Here is a 17,773-nt window from a genome sequence, read left to right as displayed (position 1 = left end):
TGTTGCTAAGAGAGGGTCAAGAGCATGCACAGGGATCCTTCTGAGGCATAGACATAAGGAAGAGCAAAAGCTAAGGGTGGACCAGGAACATTGAGGAAAAACGTCTTATGAACTACCATCCACTCTAAACACAATATAATATTGGAGAAATTTGAAGCAGATGTTGAACAGAAGGTAATCAGAGGAAAAACAAAATACATCCAGCTCAACTCCTCAGATTGACCCAACCATCATACTAATAATGTAAAGAATGAGAATGCATTCTTGGAGCAAACGAATATAGTTCAGCCCAGCTATATTCTGGGGTTTTAATTAACTGGGGTTTTAATTAACAAATGTGGACTGCTGAATACAAGCTACAAGTATAGACAAACCCCTATCAAGCAGCAAAGTGCCCTGAGGTTGCTCCCAGTGAGGGGAGGATGGGGGGGAGTGGGGGAGGTGACAGGGAAAAAAAAAAAAACAAAACAGAGAAAAAAATACAGAAGCTTTTAGAGGCAGCTGACCTGAAAGAGCCAGAAGGAGCCTGCGTCCTGGGAGATGGAGCCCAGAAGACCACGTGCTATCTCTGACCAATGGGCAAAACTGGGGGGCCATGGACTGGCTCTGAAAAGGGGCTTTCTTTCCCTTTTTCTTTCTCTCTCTCAACCTGAGTGCCTCAGTGCAGAAAACCTCAGTTCCCAGTGCTCTAACCCAGACAGGAGTTCAGTTAACAGAGTCAGAGAGACAAAGGAACAATTCAAATGCAGAAGACAGCTCCCTAGGGGGTGTATCTTTCCTAAGAGGAAGGAGGTGGGGCCCAACTCTAGTGCCTGCCTTCCGTTCAGAACTCACAGCCCAGGCCTGGGGGGAAACAGACAAAACAGAAACTAAAGGGGCCACACCTCCTTACAACAGTGGGGAGCAACACGCTGACAGGCGCCACCTGCTGGTCAGGTTAGGAAAAGCACAGTGACTAGAGGCCTCACAGGAAAGTTTGCAATCTTCTAAGATACACCCTCAGGGAAACTTGAAACTGAATATAACCCCATTCTGAGGCCTGAACCCATTCTGGTCTGGGAAAATCTGATTGGGGTAATGAAGGAAACCAGGTGCCTAGACAACAGAAAACTACTAAATACACTAGGAAAAACAAGATATGGCCAAGTCAAAGGAATAAACTAAAACCTCAATTAAGATACAGTTGAGATATTGTTTCACTCTAATGAAACAATCAAAGATTTTCAAAGAAATATACTAACCAATTCAAAAACCTAGTCAATGAGTTTAGGGAAGATATGGCAAAAGAGATGAAGGATATAAAGAAAACACTGGGTGAACATAAGGCAGAAACCGAAAGTCTGAAAAAACAACTGGCAGAATCTATGGAAATGAAAGGCAAAACACAAGAGATGAAAAACACAACTGAGACATACAGCAGCAGATTTCAAGAGGCAAAAGAAAACTTGAAGGAACTGGAAAACAAGACACCTGAAATCCTACACACAAAAGAACAGATAGGGAAAAGAATGGAAAAAATATGAGCAATGTCTCAGGGAATTAAATGATAACATGAAGTGCATGAATGCAACATGTCATGGATGTACCAGAAGGAGAAGAGAAGGGAAAAGGGGGAGAAGTAATAATAGAGGAAATAATCACTGAAAATTCCCCACTCTTATGAAAGACATAAAATTACAGATCCAAGAAATGCAGCATATCGCAAACAGAATAGATCTGAATAGACTCACACCAAGACATTTAATAATCAGATTATCAAACATCAAAGACAAAGAGAGAATTCTGAAAGCAGCAAAATGATCTACTACATACAAGGGTAGCCTGGTTAGACTACGTGTGGATTTCTCAGTAAAAACCATGGAAGCAAAAAGGCAGTGGTGTGATATATCTAAGATACTGAAAGAGAAAAACTGCCTACCAAGAATCCTATATCCAGCAAAACTGTCCTTCAAATATGAGGGAGAGTTTAAAATATTCTCTGACAATGACAGAGTTTGTGAACAAGACACCTGCTCTACAGGAAATACGAAAGAGAGCACTACTGACAGATAGGAAAAGACAGGAATGAGAGGCTTGGAACACAATTTTGGGTGATGGTAACACAACAATGTAAGAACACTGAATAAAGATGACTGTGAGTATGTTTGAAAGAGGAAGGTTAGGGGCATGTGGGACACCAGAAGGAAGAAAGAAAATAAAGACTGGGACTGTATAACTTAGTGAAACCTAGAGTGCTCTACAATTGTGATAAAATGTATAAATATGTCTTTACATGTGGGAGAACAAATGAATGTCAACCTTGCTAGGTATTAAAAATGGGGTGTTATTGGGGAAGAAAATATAATCAATGCAAACTAGAGACTATAGTTAACAGAAACATTGTATTATGCTCCCTTTAATGTAACAAAGGCAATATATCAAAGCTAAATGCCTATAAGAGGGGGATATAAGGGAGGGGTATGGGATTCTTGGCATTGGTGATGTTGGCTGACTCTTTTATTGTACTTTAATTCTATCTTTCCTTTTATTGCTTTGTAGGTATTTTTCTTTCTTTCTTTCTTTTTCTTTTGTCTCTCTACCTTCTTTGACTCTTCCTCTTTCTGTGTGGAAGAAATGGAAATGTCCTTATATAGATGGTGGTGAATGTATAAATACATGATTATACAGGTAACCATCGATTATTTACTTAGGATGGAATGTATGGTGTATGAACAAAGCCATTTTTTTTTAAAAAAAAGAATGAGTTGATGAAAAAACCTTGAGGGCATTATATTGAGTGAAATGGGTCAGACACAGGAGGACAAATATTGTGAGGTCTCACTGATATGAACTAATTATAATATGTAAACTCATAGACATGAAACATAGGTTACCAGGATATAGAACAAAGCTAAAGAATGGGGAGTGGTTGCTTATTATGGGCAGAATGTTCAATTAGACTGAACTTAAGTGTCTGGAAATGGACAGAGGCGACAGTAGCACGTTATTGTGAAAATAACTAACAATGCTGAATGGTGTGTGAATGTGGTGGAAAGGGGAAGTTTAAAGACAGGTTTGTCACCAGAAGGAAAATTGGAGATTAAAATATGGGAATGTATAAAACAGCGAATCTTGTGGTGGACAATGTCCATGATTAACTGTAAAAATATTAGAAATTTCTCTCATGAACTAAAACAAATGTATGACCCTATGACTAGAAGTTAATAATAGAGGGGTATATGGGGAAAAAATATACCTATTGCAAGCTACATACTACAGTTAATGTTATTTTAACATTATTTCATCAACAGTAACAAATGTACTATACCAATACTATGAGTCAATAATGGAGGGGGTGGTTAGGGTATGGGAGGATTTGAGTTTTCTTTTTTACTTTTATTTCTTTTCTGGAGTAACGAAAAGGTTCTAAAAATTGAAAAAAAAATTAACTGTGGTGATGAATACACAACTGTATAATGGTACCATGAACAACTGATTGTACACTCTGGATGACTGTATGGTATGTGAACAAAACCAATAAAATTGGATTAAAAAAAAAAAGTGAAAAAATTCCTGGAAAGAAAAAATTATTGAAGTTAACTAACTATGAAATCAAAAGAGATTGTTTTCGATTTAGGATGTTACATTTAAGCCAAATGATAACCACAAAAAAAATACTGGAAAAATACACAGAGAAGCAAATGAGAAGGGATTCTAAAGAGTTCACTATAAAACATAAACTAAATACAAAAATAGGCAATCATGGAAGAACTGAGGACAAAAAAAGGATAAGACGCAAAAATCCCAAAGATGAAAATGACATTAGTAACTTTTTCTTTATCAGTACTTACTTTAAATGTAAATGGGTCAAATTTTCAAGTAAAAAGTAGAGACTAGAAGAATGGGTAAAAAAAAAAGCATGATCCACCTATATGACCTTTATAAGAGATTCCACCTAAATTCAAAGACACAAGTAAATTAAAGTGAAAGGATGGAAAAAATATTCCATGCATGTAAGAAACGAAAAAAGAAAGTGGTTATGGCTATAATAATCTTAGAAAAAATGGACATTAAGTAAAAAACTGTTAAAAGGGACAAAGAAGAACACTATATATTGATAAAAAGGTCAATTTACCAAAACCATGTAACAATTACAAACATATATGCACTATGGGGGCTTGGAGGTGTGCACCCCAGAAAAGCATATTCTTAAACTTAATGCATTCCTGCGGATGTGGACCATCATAAATAAGATCTCTTTGACATGTTACTTCAGATAACGTGTGGCCAAAATGAATCAGGTTGGGCTTTAATCTGTATTACAGGAGTCCTTTATAAGTAGAATGAAAGTCAGAGAGATAACCAGAGGGAGCAGCCAGAAGCTGAAAGAAAAAAGAACCCAAAAGAGAAGGGAGAGGTCAGAAGAGGCCACCATGTGCACTGGATGTGACAGAGGAGCCAAGGACCAAGGATCCCTGGCAGCCAGCCCAGAATGCCAGTCTTTGGGAAGAGAGTATCACCCTGATGATGCCTTGGTTTTGGACTTCTCCCAGCCTCAATTCATTCCCATGGTAAGCCAACCCAATGCATGATATTTGCTTAAGCAACTAGGAAACCAAAAAAACACCCTAATACCTGGAACTTGTGTATATGTTACCTAAAATGGCAAAAATGACTCTGCAGATTAATTAAGGGTATAGACCTTGAGAAGGGCAGACTATTCTGGATTATATGGGTAGGATCAATCTAATCCTAGAGGCTGTTGAACAAGCCCCATTCCCCTTGGCAATGAAGCAGATTCTATTCTTCTCCTGCAAAAGGAACACAGTGCTGTTGATGCCTTGACTTGAGCCCACTAAGACTAGTGACAGACTTCTGAACTACAGAGGTGTAAGATAATAAATTTGTATTGTTTTAAGCCACTAGGTTTTTGTTAATTTGTTATAGTAGCAATAGAAAACTAATACAGTCATTGTTTTAGACTTTGCTTCCCATTCCATTGAGAAAACGGAAGCAATCAGAAAAGATGTCTACAATTAGCATCCTCGCATCTATCTAGTAATATCAGTGCCCAAAGCTCTTCTTTCTCTCTTGTTACTACAGATTAATTATCCTTATTTTTAATTAAGGTCACTCTTTCTACTTTAGCACTTTTTTTGCTAAATATTATTACATCAATACTATCCTGTGTCATATTTCCCCTCTCTACCGAATAGTTGCCAGCAACATATAAATAAGCTGTTATTTTCCCCAACACCATCTTTACACCTCTACTAAGCACAAAAGACAATCAAGTTACAGAATATATTAAATATTATGATCTCATTGTTTGGTGGAGAAAACATACATATTTGTAGATACACAGAAATTGTTTAATGTATCTATAATAATCTGGTAAGAGTGTACATTTCTGTACTCTGAAATTTTTATCATGAACTTATATTACTTTGACAATGAAAATGATATTTTAAAAAAAATAAGAGCTAAGTACAGAATTTATAGTTTTCTTAATACAATTCAAGAACGTAAAATTAGTAATCACTAATTGTACTCTTACCTGAATGGCATAGGCAGCTGAATCTTGGGCCCGACTATTATCTGCATATGCTAGGTAAGCTCTTGTTAGCTCCATCAATAATCCATAAGCAAAGCTTGAATCTTCTACTCCAGTCTCAATAAAAACAAGGAAAAATTCAAGGACATTGGGTGTTAAATTTGCTTAAGTTGTACTGTGCCTTCAATCATGAATTTAAGTTAGTGAATTTAACAGAGAAGGAAGGGACACTGAGGTTCAATCTCAGTTTAAGGCTTAAAAAAATGTAGATAAGAAGTCAATAACAAAGGCTTTTAAGACTATTTCTGAAGTGTATTGCAATCACTTGACTTCTGCATAACTCTGACAGTTTCCTTTGTTTTTACACTCTTAAAAAGAAAATCATATACATAATTATGAGCAGTTCCTAAATTGCATTCTGTAGAATCCTAGTCAATGGAGATGCTCCAAGAAATAATTTTAACATATTGCTTCCCTGGAGATTCACAATGAACACTGATATACTGAAAGTGCTATTTAATTCTGTTTGGCATGGATTTCCAAAACTCCTTGACCACAGAAACTTTTTTATCACATAGTATTAGAACACCCTGGGAAACTAGTTTCCCATAAAAACAGAAGTAACAGTGTTTTAATAGTAATGTTTAACTAATTAATCAGGCTTTAAGTATTTGTTGTAATTAGATCAAGATGCTTTATTTAAAAGTAAACAACACACAAGATAGAGTCCAAACTCAATTACTTTTGGCCAAAGGTCTCTGCCATAGTATTTACGAAAAAACCAGAAGTTACCTATATTATCTGGTTTTATCAAGTTATCAGTAAAGCTAACCCAAATAGTTCTTTATAAATGAATACGGAAATCCCACTAGGACCGAGAACTCTTTCAGACATTCCAAATACCATTACTTACCACAAATGTAAAATCTTTTCCTTGGGTTTCAGTTGTTGAGAAATCTAGCCGACCTGGATCTATAGCTCCCAATTCCCCTAAACATACCCCACAGAGCAACCGAGCTTGAGAGTTTGCATCCTGGCAACCTTTCAAAAGCACTGTCACCAACTGTGAGATGACCGGTTCCACTGTTTCACTATCTGTTGCATATTTTATCAGTTTTTCCTAAAGTAAAAATATAAAGAACCTTTATAAAAACAATCACAAATCAAGTTTATATATGAGTTCATTTTCCTAAACAACAAAGCTTAAAACAACTATTAGGGAATATCTAGCAAAAATACTGACAAAGTTCAGTTCCTTTAGTGTGGTCTTTTTAACTAGTTTTTGATGAGTTCACATAATGTAGTTTACAATATGTTCTGTAGGACTAGAATCATTCAGAGCTTTTGAAAGTCTTGTTAATTCATTCAACACATTTACTGAGTATTACTACAGTACATAAAAATGAGCAAGAAATGGCCTTATCTCAGTGAGTTCACAATCTAATGGTAATATACATGTATACAAACAAATAATTAAAATATCATATGATAAATACAATAACAAATATATAAGGTAAAGAAGCAAAGTAGAAGATCAAAAATAACAAACATTTCAATGATGGACAGACATCTCACTAGATAAATCAAGGAGAACAGCTATTAGTTAGAACAAGAAGATTACAAAATGTATTAAAAAACCAACAGAGATGGAAGAAAGGATATGAGAAAAAGATAATGTGGGGATGATTTTTTTTAAATGAAGGAAAAAAGATGTAGCTTTAAATGAAAAAGATACTGGCTCAAGGAATGCTTTTTCATCTATCTCTTTAAGGTGCTGTAACAAAAAATCTGTTGACTATTCTCAAACCAGATAAAATTTGGACACGTACTTCTGTGAACACTTTATAACTAATTATTTATATTATATTTTTCTTCCTAAAGTAAAGCATAGATGGGCACTCAAACACCATGTTAAAACTGTGACACAAATTAAAGTAACACATTACAAAGAAAAATAAAAGACATTTTATCTTACCCAGAATCCTCAATAATTGACTACTTAATTTAAACAGGAGGTTAATTCAGGCATAAATGTATAAAAGAAGGAACTTGTAATCAGTTAATACTAATATAAAAATTGTAAGGGGGAAAAGGTAGCAAAATAAGATTTCAGTAGCTAGGAGATTTTAAATAGAGCCGAGAGGCTATCCTGGAGGTCACCCTTAAGCAAGCTCCAGCTAGATATTCCAAATGCCCACAGTATGCCAAGCCCTAATGAACAGTACTCCTAAAAATATAAAAGAATACCTAGGTACCTATCTGAGACTATAAAAGTTTCCTTAACTAAGCCTACTCTTCAGAAACTTAAATCCCCCAGAGTGTTCCTATGCCAGATAAATCCCAAAACCCAGAGGCAACAGCCTCTCTAAGAGCATCCACCAGGTGCATCCCCCTTCCCCATAATGTTCAATATGAACAAGTTAGGGTGTTCACTGCCCAGACACCTCTGAAGATTGAGAAAATGATCAAACAAGAGAGAGGAGTAGCAATTGACAAGATAGAATTTAACAAAGGATTAGGAATACTGAATCTTTATATAAATATATATATATATATATATTTAGTTTCCAGTGTACTAGAATAGCTAGAAGGAAATAACTGACATGGTGGAACTGTACCATATAACATGCTTCAAAAGTTACTCTATAGCCACTTGTTAAATAGTACTTTGAAAGTTACCACATTTCTGTATATATGCTGTACTTCACAATAAGAAAACTGAAATGGTAGAACTGTAACCCATAACATTCTTTTAAATTTGCTAACTACTTGTTAAATCGTACTTTGAAACTTATCACTTTTCTGTATATATATGTTATATTTCACAATAAAAAAGTGTAAAAAAATTATACTTTTATTCACTTGCTAAAATTAGAAATTAGTAAGAAAAAGGACACGTTAGTTGGCAAAGATAAATGCAGCTCATATTCAAGTTCACACACAAAACAGACTCTAAGAAAACTAGATAAAAGGGAATTAAAAATATATACTTATCTTCTAAGTGCCCCAAAAAAGGTTGCACCTTATTTCAATTATAGGCAAGCTAAACTGGGTTTTCTTTTTGTGCGGAAAATCTGAATTGAAAAAGAATTTTTAAAATGAATATGTGGTCCAATAACAAGCAGAAACTGAATCAGTCATCAAAAACCTCCCAACAAAAAAAAGCTCAGGACCAACATGGCTTCACAAGGGAATTCTACCAAATATCCAAGAGGAATTAACAACAATACTGTTCAAACGTCCAAAAACTGCAGTAGAGTGAACACTTCCTAACTCATTTTATAAGGCCAACATCACCCTAAAACCAAACCCAAATAAAGATACCTAAAATGAAAATTACAGCCCAATTTCTCTTATGAATATAGATGCGAAAATCTTCAACGAAACACTAATAAACCAAATTCAATATCACACTAACAGAATTATACACCACAATCAAGTGGGAATTATCCCACATATGCGCTCAACATAAGAGAATCAATTAGTGTAATATACCACATTAAGAGAATGAAGGGAAAAAAACCTACATAATCTCTATAGAGAAAGGCCTTTAATAAAATCCAGAACCCCTTCTTGATAAGAACACACAGAAAACTAAGAATAGAAGGAAGCTTCCTCAGCATGATAAAGAGCATATAATAAGAAAAAGCCACACCTAACATCATACTCACTGATGAAAGACTGAAAGCTTTTCCCCCAAGATCAGGAACAATACAATGATGTCCACTGTCACCACTGTTATTCATCACTGCACTGGAATTCTAGCAGAGCAATTAGGCAAGAGAAAGAAGTAAAGAGCATCCAAATTGGAAAGGAAGAAGTAAAACTTTCCCTATCTGCAGATGACATGAAATACTAAAGGCATTCTCCAGAAGAAAAGAACGGGGGGGGGGGGGAGATCATAAGAAGATACAATGAACAACTATATGCCAACAGATTAGACAATGTAGATGAAATGGACAATTTCCTAGAAACACAAGAACAACATACACTGACTCCAGAAGAAAAAGAAAACTTCAACAAACCAATCACAAGGAAAGAGATTCAATCAGTTATCCAAAAAAGCCACCCAACAAAGAAAACTCCAGGACCAGATGGCTTCAGAGGTGAATTCTACTAATTGTTAAAGAAGAATTAATACCAATCCTGCTCAAAGTCTGAAAAAATTGAAGAATTTTGAAAAAAAAAAAACTGAAGAATTGAACTCATTCTATGAAGCCAACATCACCCTAATACCAAAACCTGATAAAGATACTACAAGAAAACAAAGTTACGGACTAATCTCTCTAATGAAACTAGATACAACAATCCTCAATAAAATACTTGCAAATCATATTCAACGGCACATTAAAAAAATTGTACACCATGACCAAGCGGATTTTATTCCAGGTTGCAAGGGTGGTTCAACACAAGAGACTATCATTTGATGTAATACCCCACATTAACAAGTTGAAAGGCAGAAAAACACATGATCATCACGATCAACACAGAAAAGGAATTTGATGAAATCCAGCATTCTTTCTTGGTCACAACACTTCAAAAGATACGAACCGAAAGGAACTTTCTCAACATGATAAGAGGCTTATATAAAAACCCACAGCTAACATAATACTCAACAGTGAGGAACTGAAAGCTTTCTCTCTAAGATCAGGAAACAAACAAGGATGCCCAATGTCCCCATCATTATCCAACATTGTGATAGATATTCTAGCTAGAGCAATTAGGCAAGAAAAAAGAAATAAAAGCCATCCAAATCAGAAAGGAAGAAGTAAAACTTTCACTATTTGCAGAAGACATGATCTTAAGAAAGTTTCAAAATATCTACAACAAAGCTATTAGACCTAATAAATGAGTTCAGCAAAGTGGTGGATACAAGATTAACACACAAAAACTAGTAGTGATTTTATACAACTAGTACTAAGTAAACTGAGGAGAAAATCAGGGAAAAAATTCCATTTACACTAGCAACTAAAAGAATCAAATATCTAGGAATAAATTTAACCAGGCATGTAAAGGATCTATATTCAGAAAACTACAAGACATTGCTAAAAGAAATCAAAGACTTAAATAAATGGAAGGACATTTGTGTTCATGGATTAGAAGGTTAAATGCTGTTAAGGTGAGAATTCTACCCAAACTGATCTACAGATTCAAGGCAAAACCAATTAAAATTCCAACAGCCTACCTCACAGAAGTGGAAAAGACAATTATTAAATTTATTTGGAATGCCAAGGGGCATCGAATAGCCAAAAACATACTGAAAAAGTGGAATGAAGTTGGAGGACTCACGCATCCTGACTTTAAAGCATATTACAAATCTATAGTGGTCAAAACATCATGATATTGGCATAAAGACAGACATATTAATCAATGGATTCTAACTGAGAACTCAGAAACAGACCTTCAGATCTATGGTCAATTGATTTTTGACAAGGCTCCCGATGCACTTAACTGGGACAAGACAGTCTCTTTAATAAATGGTACTTGGAAAACTGGATATTCAAATGCAAAAGAATGAAAGAGGACCCCTATCTCACACCGTACACAAAAATTAACTCAAAATGGAACAAAGTCCTAAATATAAGAATCAGGACTATAAAACTCCTAGAAGAAAATGTAAGGAAGCATCATCAAAATACAGTAGTGATAGGTGATAGTTTCTTAGACCTTACACACAAAGCACAAGCAATGAAAGAAAAAAATAGGTAAATGGGACCTCCTTAAAACTGAATACTGTTTTGCTTCAAAGGACTTTGTCCAAAAGGTAAAAAGGCAGCCTACTCAATGGGAAAAAATATTTGGAAACCATATAACTGATAAGGGTTTGATTTCCAGAATATATAAAGAAACCCTACAACTCAACAATAAAAAAACAACCCAATTAAAAAATTAGCAAAAGACTTGGATAGATATTTCTCCAAAGAGGATATACAAATGTCTAAAAAGCACATGAAAAGATGCTCAACCTCACTAGCTATTATGAAAATGCAAATCAAAACCACAGTAAGATACTTCACACATACTAGAATGGCCAGTGTTAAACAGGAAACTACAAGTGCTGGAGAGGATGTGGAGAAATAGGAACACTCATTCATTGTTGGCAGGAATTTAAGATGGTACAGCTACTGTGGAAGACAGTTTGGTGTTCCTCAGAATGCTAAGTACAGAATTACCATATGACCCGGCAATCCCATTTCTAGTATATACCCCAAAGAATTGAAAGCAGGGAGTAGAACAGATATTTGCACATCAATATTCATAGCAGCGTTATTCACAATTGTCAAAAGATGGAAGCAACCCAAGTGTCCATCAACTGATGAATGGACAAACTGTGGCATATACTCACAATGTAATATTATTCAGCCACAAAAGGGAATGAAATTCTGACACTTTACAACATGGATGGACCCTGAAGACATCATGTTGAGTGAAATAAGCCAGACACAAGAAGACAAACACTGTATGATCTCACTGATAATCTTATTGTAAATGATGGGCTATAGTTAATAATACAATTATAAAAATATCCTTTAATAAAGTGTAAGAAATATACCATAATAATAATAAGGTGTTAATAAGAGAGTGGTATATGGATATTCAGTACTTTATGCATGAATTTTCTGTAAACCTACAACTTCTCTAATAAAAAGAAAAAGAAAAAGAAAATACTATGGTACTGGCACAACAAGGATAGAATATAGACCACTAGAATCAAACTGAGAATCCAGAAATACACCCTCACATCTGTGACCAACTCATTTTTGACAAGGGTGCAAACATTTAATTGGGAAAGAAGAGTCTCTTCAACAAATGGGAAAACTGGATGTCTATATGCAAAAGAATGAAGGTGGACCCCTTATCTTACACCCTATCTAAAAATTAGGTCAAAACAGATCAAAGACCTAAACATAAAAAATAAAACTATAAAACTCCTGGAAGAAAACAAAGGGAAGCATCTTTCACAACTTATGTGAGGCAATGGTTTCTTAGACATTACACCAAAATCATGGGCAACAAAGGAAAACTAGGTAAATGGGATTTCATCAAAATTTAAAACTGTCATAGGATGCCCTGTGCTACATCCAGCCACACTTCTCCTTGGGCAGAGGAGAAGATACTGGGAAATATATTAAAAACAGAGCAAAAGGGAAACTGAGGGTCTGAAGCTCACAACCTCTAGAAGGGGAGGGGAGTCAACAGACTCTCAGGGAAGCAGGTTTATAAAGTTCTGGTTTCAGCTGGCAGGAATGAATGGTTAGTCTTCAGGAGATATGCAGAATTTGATAAGTTTTACAACACTATTTTATTAAACAAAGAAGAACGGGACTGAATGAATTCATTGAGAACTTAGATATCCAGAGCTTTATAACCATCCAGATGTCAGAGCTTTCCTTCAAATGGACAGACCAAAATATCAGTCAGAACCATCTGAAGATGAGGATGCAAGAAGTACTTAGAAGCTACACTCGATCTCACAGAACATCAACTTGGCACCATCTGGAAATCCTCATGCCAAACCAACACACTTTGATTTCATAAAAGTTATTGGAAAAGGAAGCTTCGGCAAGGTTCTTCTTGCAAAATGGAAGCTGGATGGAAAATGTTATGCTGTTAAAGTGTTACAGAAAAAAATTGTTCTCAACAGAAAAGAACAAAAACATATTATGGTCGAACGTAATGTGCTCTTGAAAAATGTGAAGCATCCATTTTTGGTTGGATTACATTATTCTTTCCAAACAACTGAAAAGCTTTATTTTGTTTTTGGATTTAGTTAATGGAGGGGAGCTGTTCTTTCATTTACAAAGAAAATGGTCTTTTCCTGAACACAGAGCTAGGTTTTATGCTGCTGAAATCACTAGTGCATTGGATTACTTGCACTCCATCAAAATTGTGTACAGAGACTTAAAACCAGAAAATATTCTTTTGGAGTCAGTACTCCTGGATTTGTCAGGGACATGTTGTCTTAACAGATCTTGGGCTTTGTAAAGAAGGAACTGCTATATCTGACACCACCACCACATTTTGTGGGACACCAGAGTACCTTGTTCCTGAAGTCATCAGAAAATAACCCTACGACAACATAGTAGACTGACTGGTGGTGCCTTGGTGCTGGTACCTTGCTCCTGAAGTCATCAGAAAATAACCCTACGACAACACAGTAAACTGGTGGTGCCTTGGTGCTGTTCTGTATGAAATGTTCTATGGGTTGCCTCCCTTTTATGGTCGAGATGATGCTGAAATGTATGACAATATTATTCTTCACAAGCCCCTGAGTTTGAGGCCAGGAGTGAGCCTCACAGCCTGGTCCATTCTGGAAGAACTCCGAGAGAAAGACAGGCAGAATCGACTCGGTGCCAAAGAAGACCTTCTCAAAATTCAGAATCATCCTTTTTTTCAATCTCTATGCTGGACTGACCTTGTGCAAAAGAAGATTCCACCACCATTTAATTTTAATGTGGCTGGACCAGATGATATCAAGAACTCTGATGGAGCATTTACAGAAGAAACTGTTCCCGTGATGGAGGCAGACAATGCATTCCTTGGTTTCTCTCATGCATCTCCTTCAGAAGATTTATTTTTGTGAAGAGTTTTGCTATTCAGAAAACATTGAATAGATATAAGCCCAGGGATGGGACTGAAAATCCTATTTTTGTGAATATATTAAAAGAACATCTAACTCTACAGTCGATTTGTTCAAATACCACAATTGCATGGAACTTTGAATAGGAAGTGAGATACGGTAGGTTAGTACACGCTGGAGTGAAATAGTGACACATCCCAGAGTAATTTGGACAGAGAATAAAAAATGTATTTACAGCCTCCTCCCCCCAACCCCGAGGAGCTGGGGGAAGGTGCAGAAGTGTTGGACTTCCTCACCTGGACTGGTGTTGATGTTGCCAATTGGGACTGGCGGTTTGATGTGCTGAGCCCTCGATCATGGGACTTGCCCTTATGAAGCTCGTTACTGCAAAGGAGAGGCTAAACTTGCATGTAATTGTGCCTGAGAGTCTCCCCCTGAGTACCTCTTTGTTGCTCAGATGTGGCCCTCTCTCTCTCTAACTGAGCCACCTCGACAGGTGAACTCGCTGCCCTCCCCCCTACGTTGGACCCGACTCCCAGGGGTGTAAATCTCCCTGGCAACGCAGAATATGACTCCCGGGGATGAATCTGGACCCAGCATCGTGGAACTGAGATTATCTTCTTGACCAAAAGGGGGATGAAAAATGAGACAAAATAGTTTCAGTGGCTGAGAGATTTCAAATGGAGTCGAGAGGTCACTCTGGTGGACATTCTTATACACTATATAGATAACACCTCTTAGGTTTTAATGTATTGGAATAGCTAGAAGTAAATACCTGAAACTACCAAACTCCAACCCAGCAGTCTGGACTCCTGAAGACAATTATATAATAATGTAGATTACATTATTATACAATGTATAATAAGGTGAAGACCTTACGGATCACACCCCCTTTAACTAGTGTATGGATGAGTAGAAAAATGGGGATAAAAACTAAAGGACAAATGGGGTGGGATGGGGGGATGATTTGGGTGTTCTTTTTTCACTTTTATTTTTTATTCTTGTTCTGGTTCTTTCTGATGTAAGGAAAATGCTCAGAGATAGATTGTGGTGATGAACGCATAACTATGTTATCATACTGTGGACAGTTGATTGTATACCATGGATGATTGTATGGTGTGTGAATGTATCTCAATAAAACTGAATTTAATAATAAAAAAAAAAGTACATCTAACTAGTGCCTCATTTTTACATGCCATGTTGAAAACTATGAAAAATGTATTTTCTGCTGTATGCAAAAAAAATAGGGCATCTGAAAGAGATAAGTTTTTGAATTAAAATTTGTATTGTTGTTTATTAAGCTTATTTTTAAACAGAAACTTCAAAAGCTATTATTCTTAGCATTAACCTATTTAAAACTTTTTTGCTATTGACTGTTTTTTCCCTCTAAGTTTACACTAACATCTACCCAAAACAGATTGTTTTTCAACATTCTATTTCAATTCACTTCACATATTCTAATAACTTTGTAACTATCCACTAGGACTTGTTTTCAAATCAAAGCTATGCAATTGGTACAATGGTTAAGAAGAAACCATATCTTTCCAGATTAAATCACTATTTGAAATTTTAAAAAAATAAAATTAAAAAAAAAATAAAAAGGACTTCATCATAAAAACAAAAAGACAACCACAAGAATGGGAGAATATATTTGGAAACCACATATTTAATAAGGGTTTAAAATCTGGATTATATAAAGAAATCCTACCAACTCAACAACAAAGACAAACAACCCAATTTAAAAATGGGCAAAAGACTTGAATAAACATTTTTCCCAAGAAAATATACAAATGGCCAAAAAGCACATGGAAAGATAATGAACATCATTAGCAATTAGGAAAATGCAAATCAAAACCACAATGAGATACCATTTCGCATCCACTAGAATAGCCACTATTAGGAAAAAAAATGGAAATTTACAAGTACTGGAGAGGATGCAGAGAAAAAGGAATCTTCATTTGTTGTTGGTGGGAATATAAAATGATGCAGCCGCTGTAGACAGCTTGGTGGTTCCTTGGAAAGTTACTTATAGAATTACCATATGACCCAGCAATCCCAGTTGTATATACCCAAAAGAACTGAAAGCAGGGACTTTCAATAGCAGCATTATTCACATTCACAGTTGCCAAAAGACAGAAATGAACCAAGTGTCCATCATCCGATAAATGGATATATAAAATGTGACATATATACATAATGTAGTATTATTCAGCTGTAAAAAAGGAATGAAGTTCTGATACATGCAACATGGATGAACCCTGAAGACACCATGTTGAATGAAATAAGCTAGATGCAAAAGGACAAACACTGTATGATCTCACTGATACGCAATAATTAGAATAAACAAATTAACAGAGTAAGAAATTAGAATACAAGTTACCAAGGGCTGGGTTAGGGGTAGGGGGTAGGAAATGGGGAGTTAATGCTCAATGGGTTCAGATTCAGTTTGGGATGATCGAAGTGTTTTGGTAATGGATGATGGTGGATACTAGCATAATACTGTGAATGTAATTAACTCCAATGAATTATATAACAGAATGTGGTTAATAGGGAAATTTTACTTTTGTGTATGTTACTAGAATAAATTAAAAAAAAAACAGGACTGTATAACCCAGTGAACCTTAATGTAAACTATGGACTATGGTTAATAGTAGTATTACAATATTTTTTCACCAATTATAGCTAAGGTACCACACCAATGAAAGTGTTAATAATAGGGAAAACTGTGTGTGTGTGTTGGAGGGGAAAGGGGATATATAAGAATTCAGTTTTTCCTGCATGATTTTTTTCTGTAAAACTCCAACTTCTTTAACAAAAACATTTTTTAAAGAATGCTTTTGATTCCTCTATTTAGAAAGATTTTTTAATATATGGATACAATTTTGTCATTTCCCAGAGATGGTTAACCATGTGTCAAAAAAAAAATCATCTTTGCCCAAATTATTGAAATTCCATATTTATCACAGATACTAAATGTCTGTATATACATGGATCCACTTCTGGATTTCCATTCTTTCCTACTGTTCTGTGTTTTCATGCACCAACAACATGCTGTTATAATTATAGAGGCTTCAGAGTATATTAATGTCTGGTAGGGCTATTGAATCCTCTACCCATAGAGCTGTCCTTTTTCAGAGTTTCCTGGCTATTTTTACATGTTTTTTCCCCCATGAGCATTAGCATGAACTTTTCTAGTTTAGAAACAAATAACCTGTTGATATTTTTATTGATATTGCATTAAATGTATCAATTACCCTATGTAGAACTAACATTTTTATAATATTGAGACAACCTATCCAATAATAAAGACTTCTTCCCAATTTTTAATTATATCATACTTTTGTGTCTTTCAGGAGTGTTTCAAAGTTTTCCTCTTATTGGTTTATACATTTCTTGTTAACCTTATTAGTATGTATGTTCTTTTTCTATTGTTTTCTAAATAATGTTTTCCAATAAATCTTCTGACTACTGTTTGTTATATGTAGAGTACTCATTTTTCTATTTAATTTATGCCCTCCTATTTTCCTTAGTGAATTATTTTGTTGCCTGCATTAGTTTTATCAATTATTCTCTACAGTTTTCCAAACATACCATTATATTATCTGCAAATAGAGACAGTTTTACATATTTTCCAATTCTTTTATCTCTAATTACTTTCC

At 35.3% G+C, this 17,773-nt stretch overlaps 1 protein-coding gene and 1 pseudogene across 4 annotated transcripts in view; one reads left to right on the top strand and one right to left on the bottom strand.

The window, feature by feature from the left end:
- Window positions 1-17,773, bottom strand: part of ATR (ATR serine/threonine kinase) — a 133,905-nt gene that overhangs the window by 66,225 nt on the left and 49,907 nt on the right. For all 4 annotated transcript variants that reach the window (XM_037843431.1, XM_037843422.1, XM_037843438.1 and 1 more), the window contains 2 exons: window positions 6,447-6,653; window positions 5,537-5,650 (listed from right to left, as the gene is read on the bottom strand). In XM_037843431.1, the coding sequence (XP_037699359.1) occupies window positions 5,537-5,650; window positions 6,447-6,653 (321 nt within the window). The remainder of the gene's footprint in view (window positions 1-5,536; window positions 5,651-6,446; window positions 6,654-17,773) is intronic.
- On the top strand, window positions 12,123-14,117 carry LOC119510028 (annotated as a pseudogene).

This window comes from Choloepus didactylus, chromosome 1 (genome assembly GCF_015220235.1).
Source record: "Choloepus didactylus isolate mChoDid1 chromosome 1, mChoDid1.pri, whole genome shotgun sequence".
NCBI classification, from domain to species: domain Eukaryota; kingdom Metazoa; phylum Chordata; class Mammalia; order Pilosa; family Megalonychidae; genus Choloepus; species Choloepus didactylus.
This window is presented reverse-complemented; position numbering and strand designations above follow the sequence as displayed.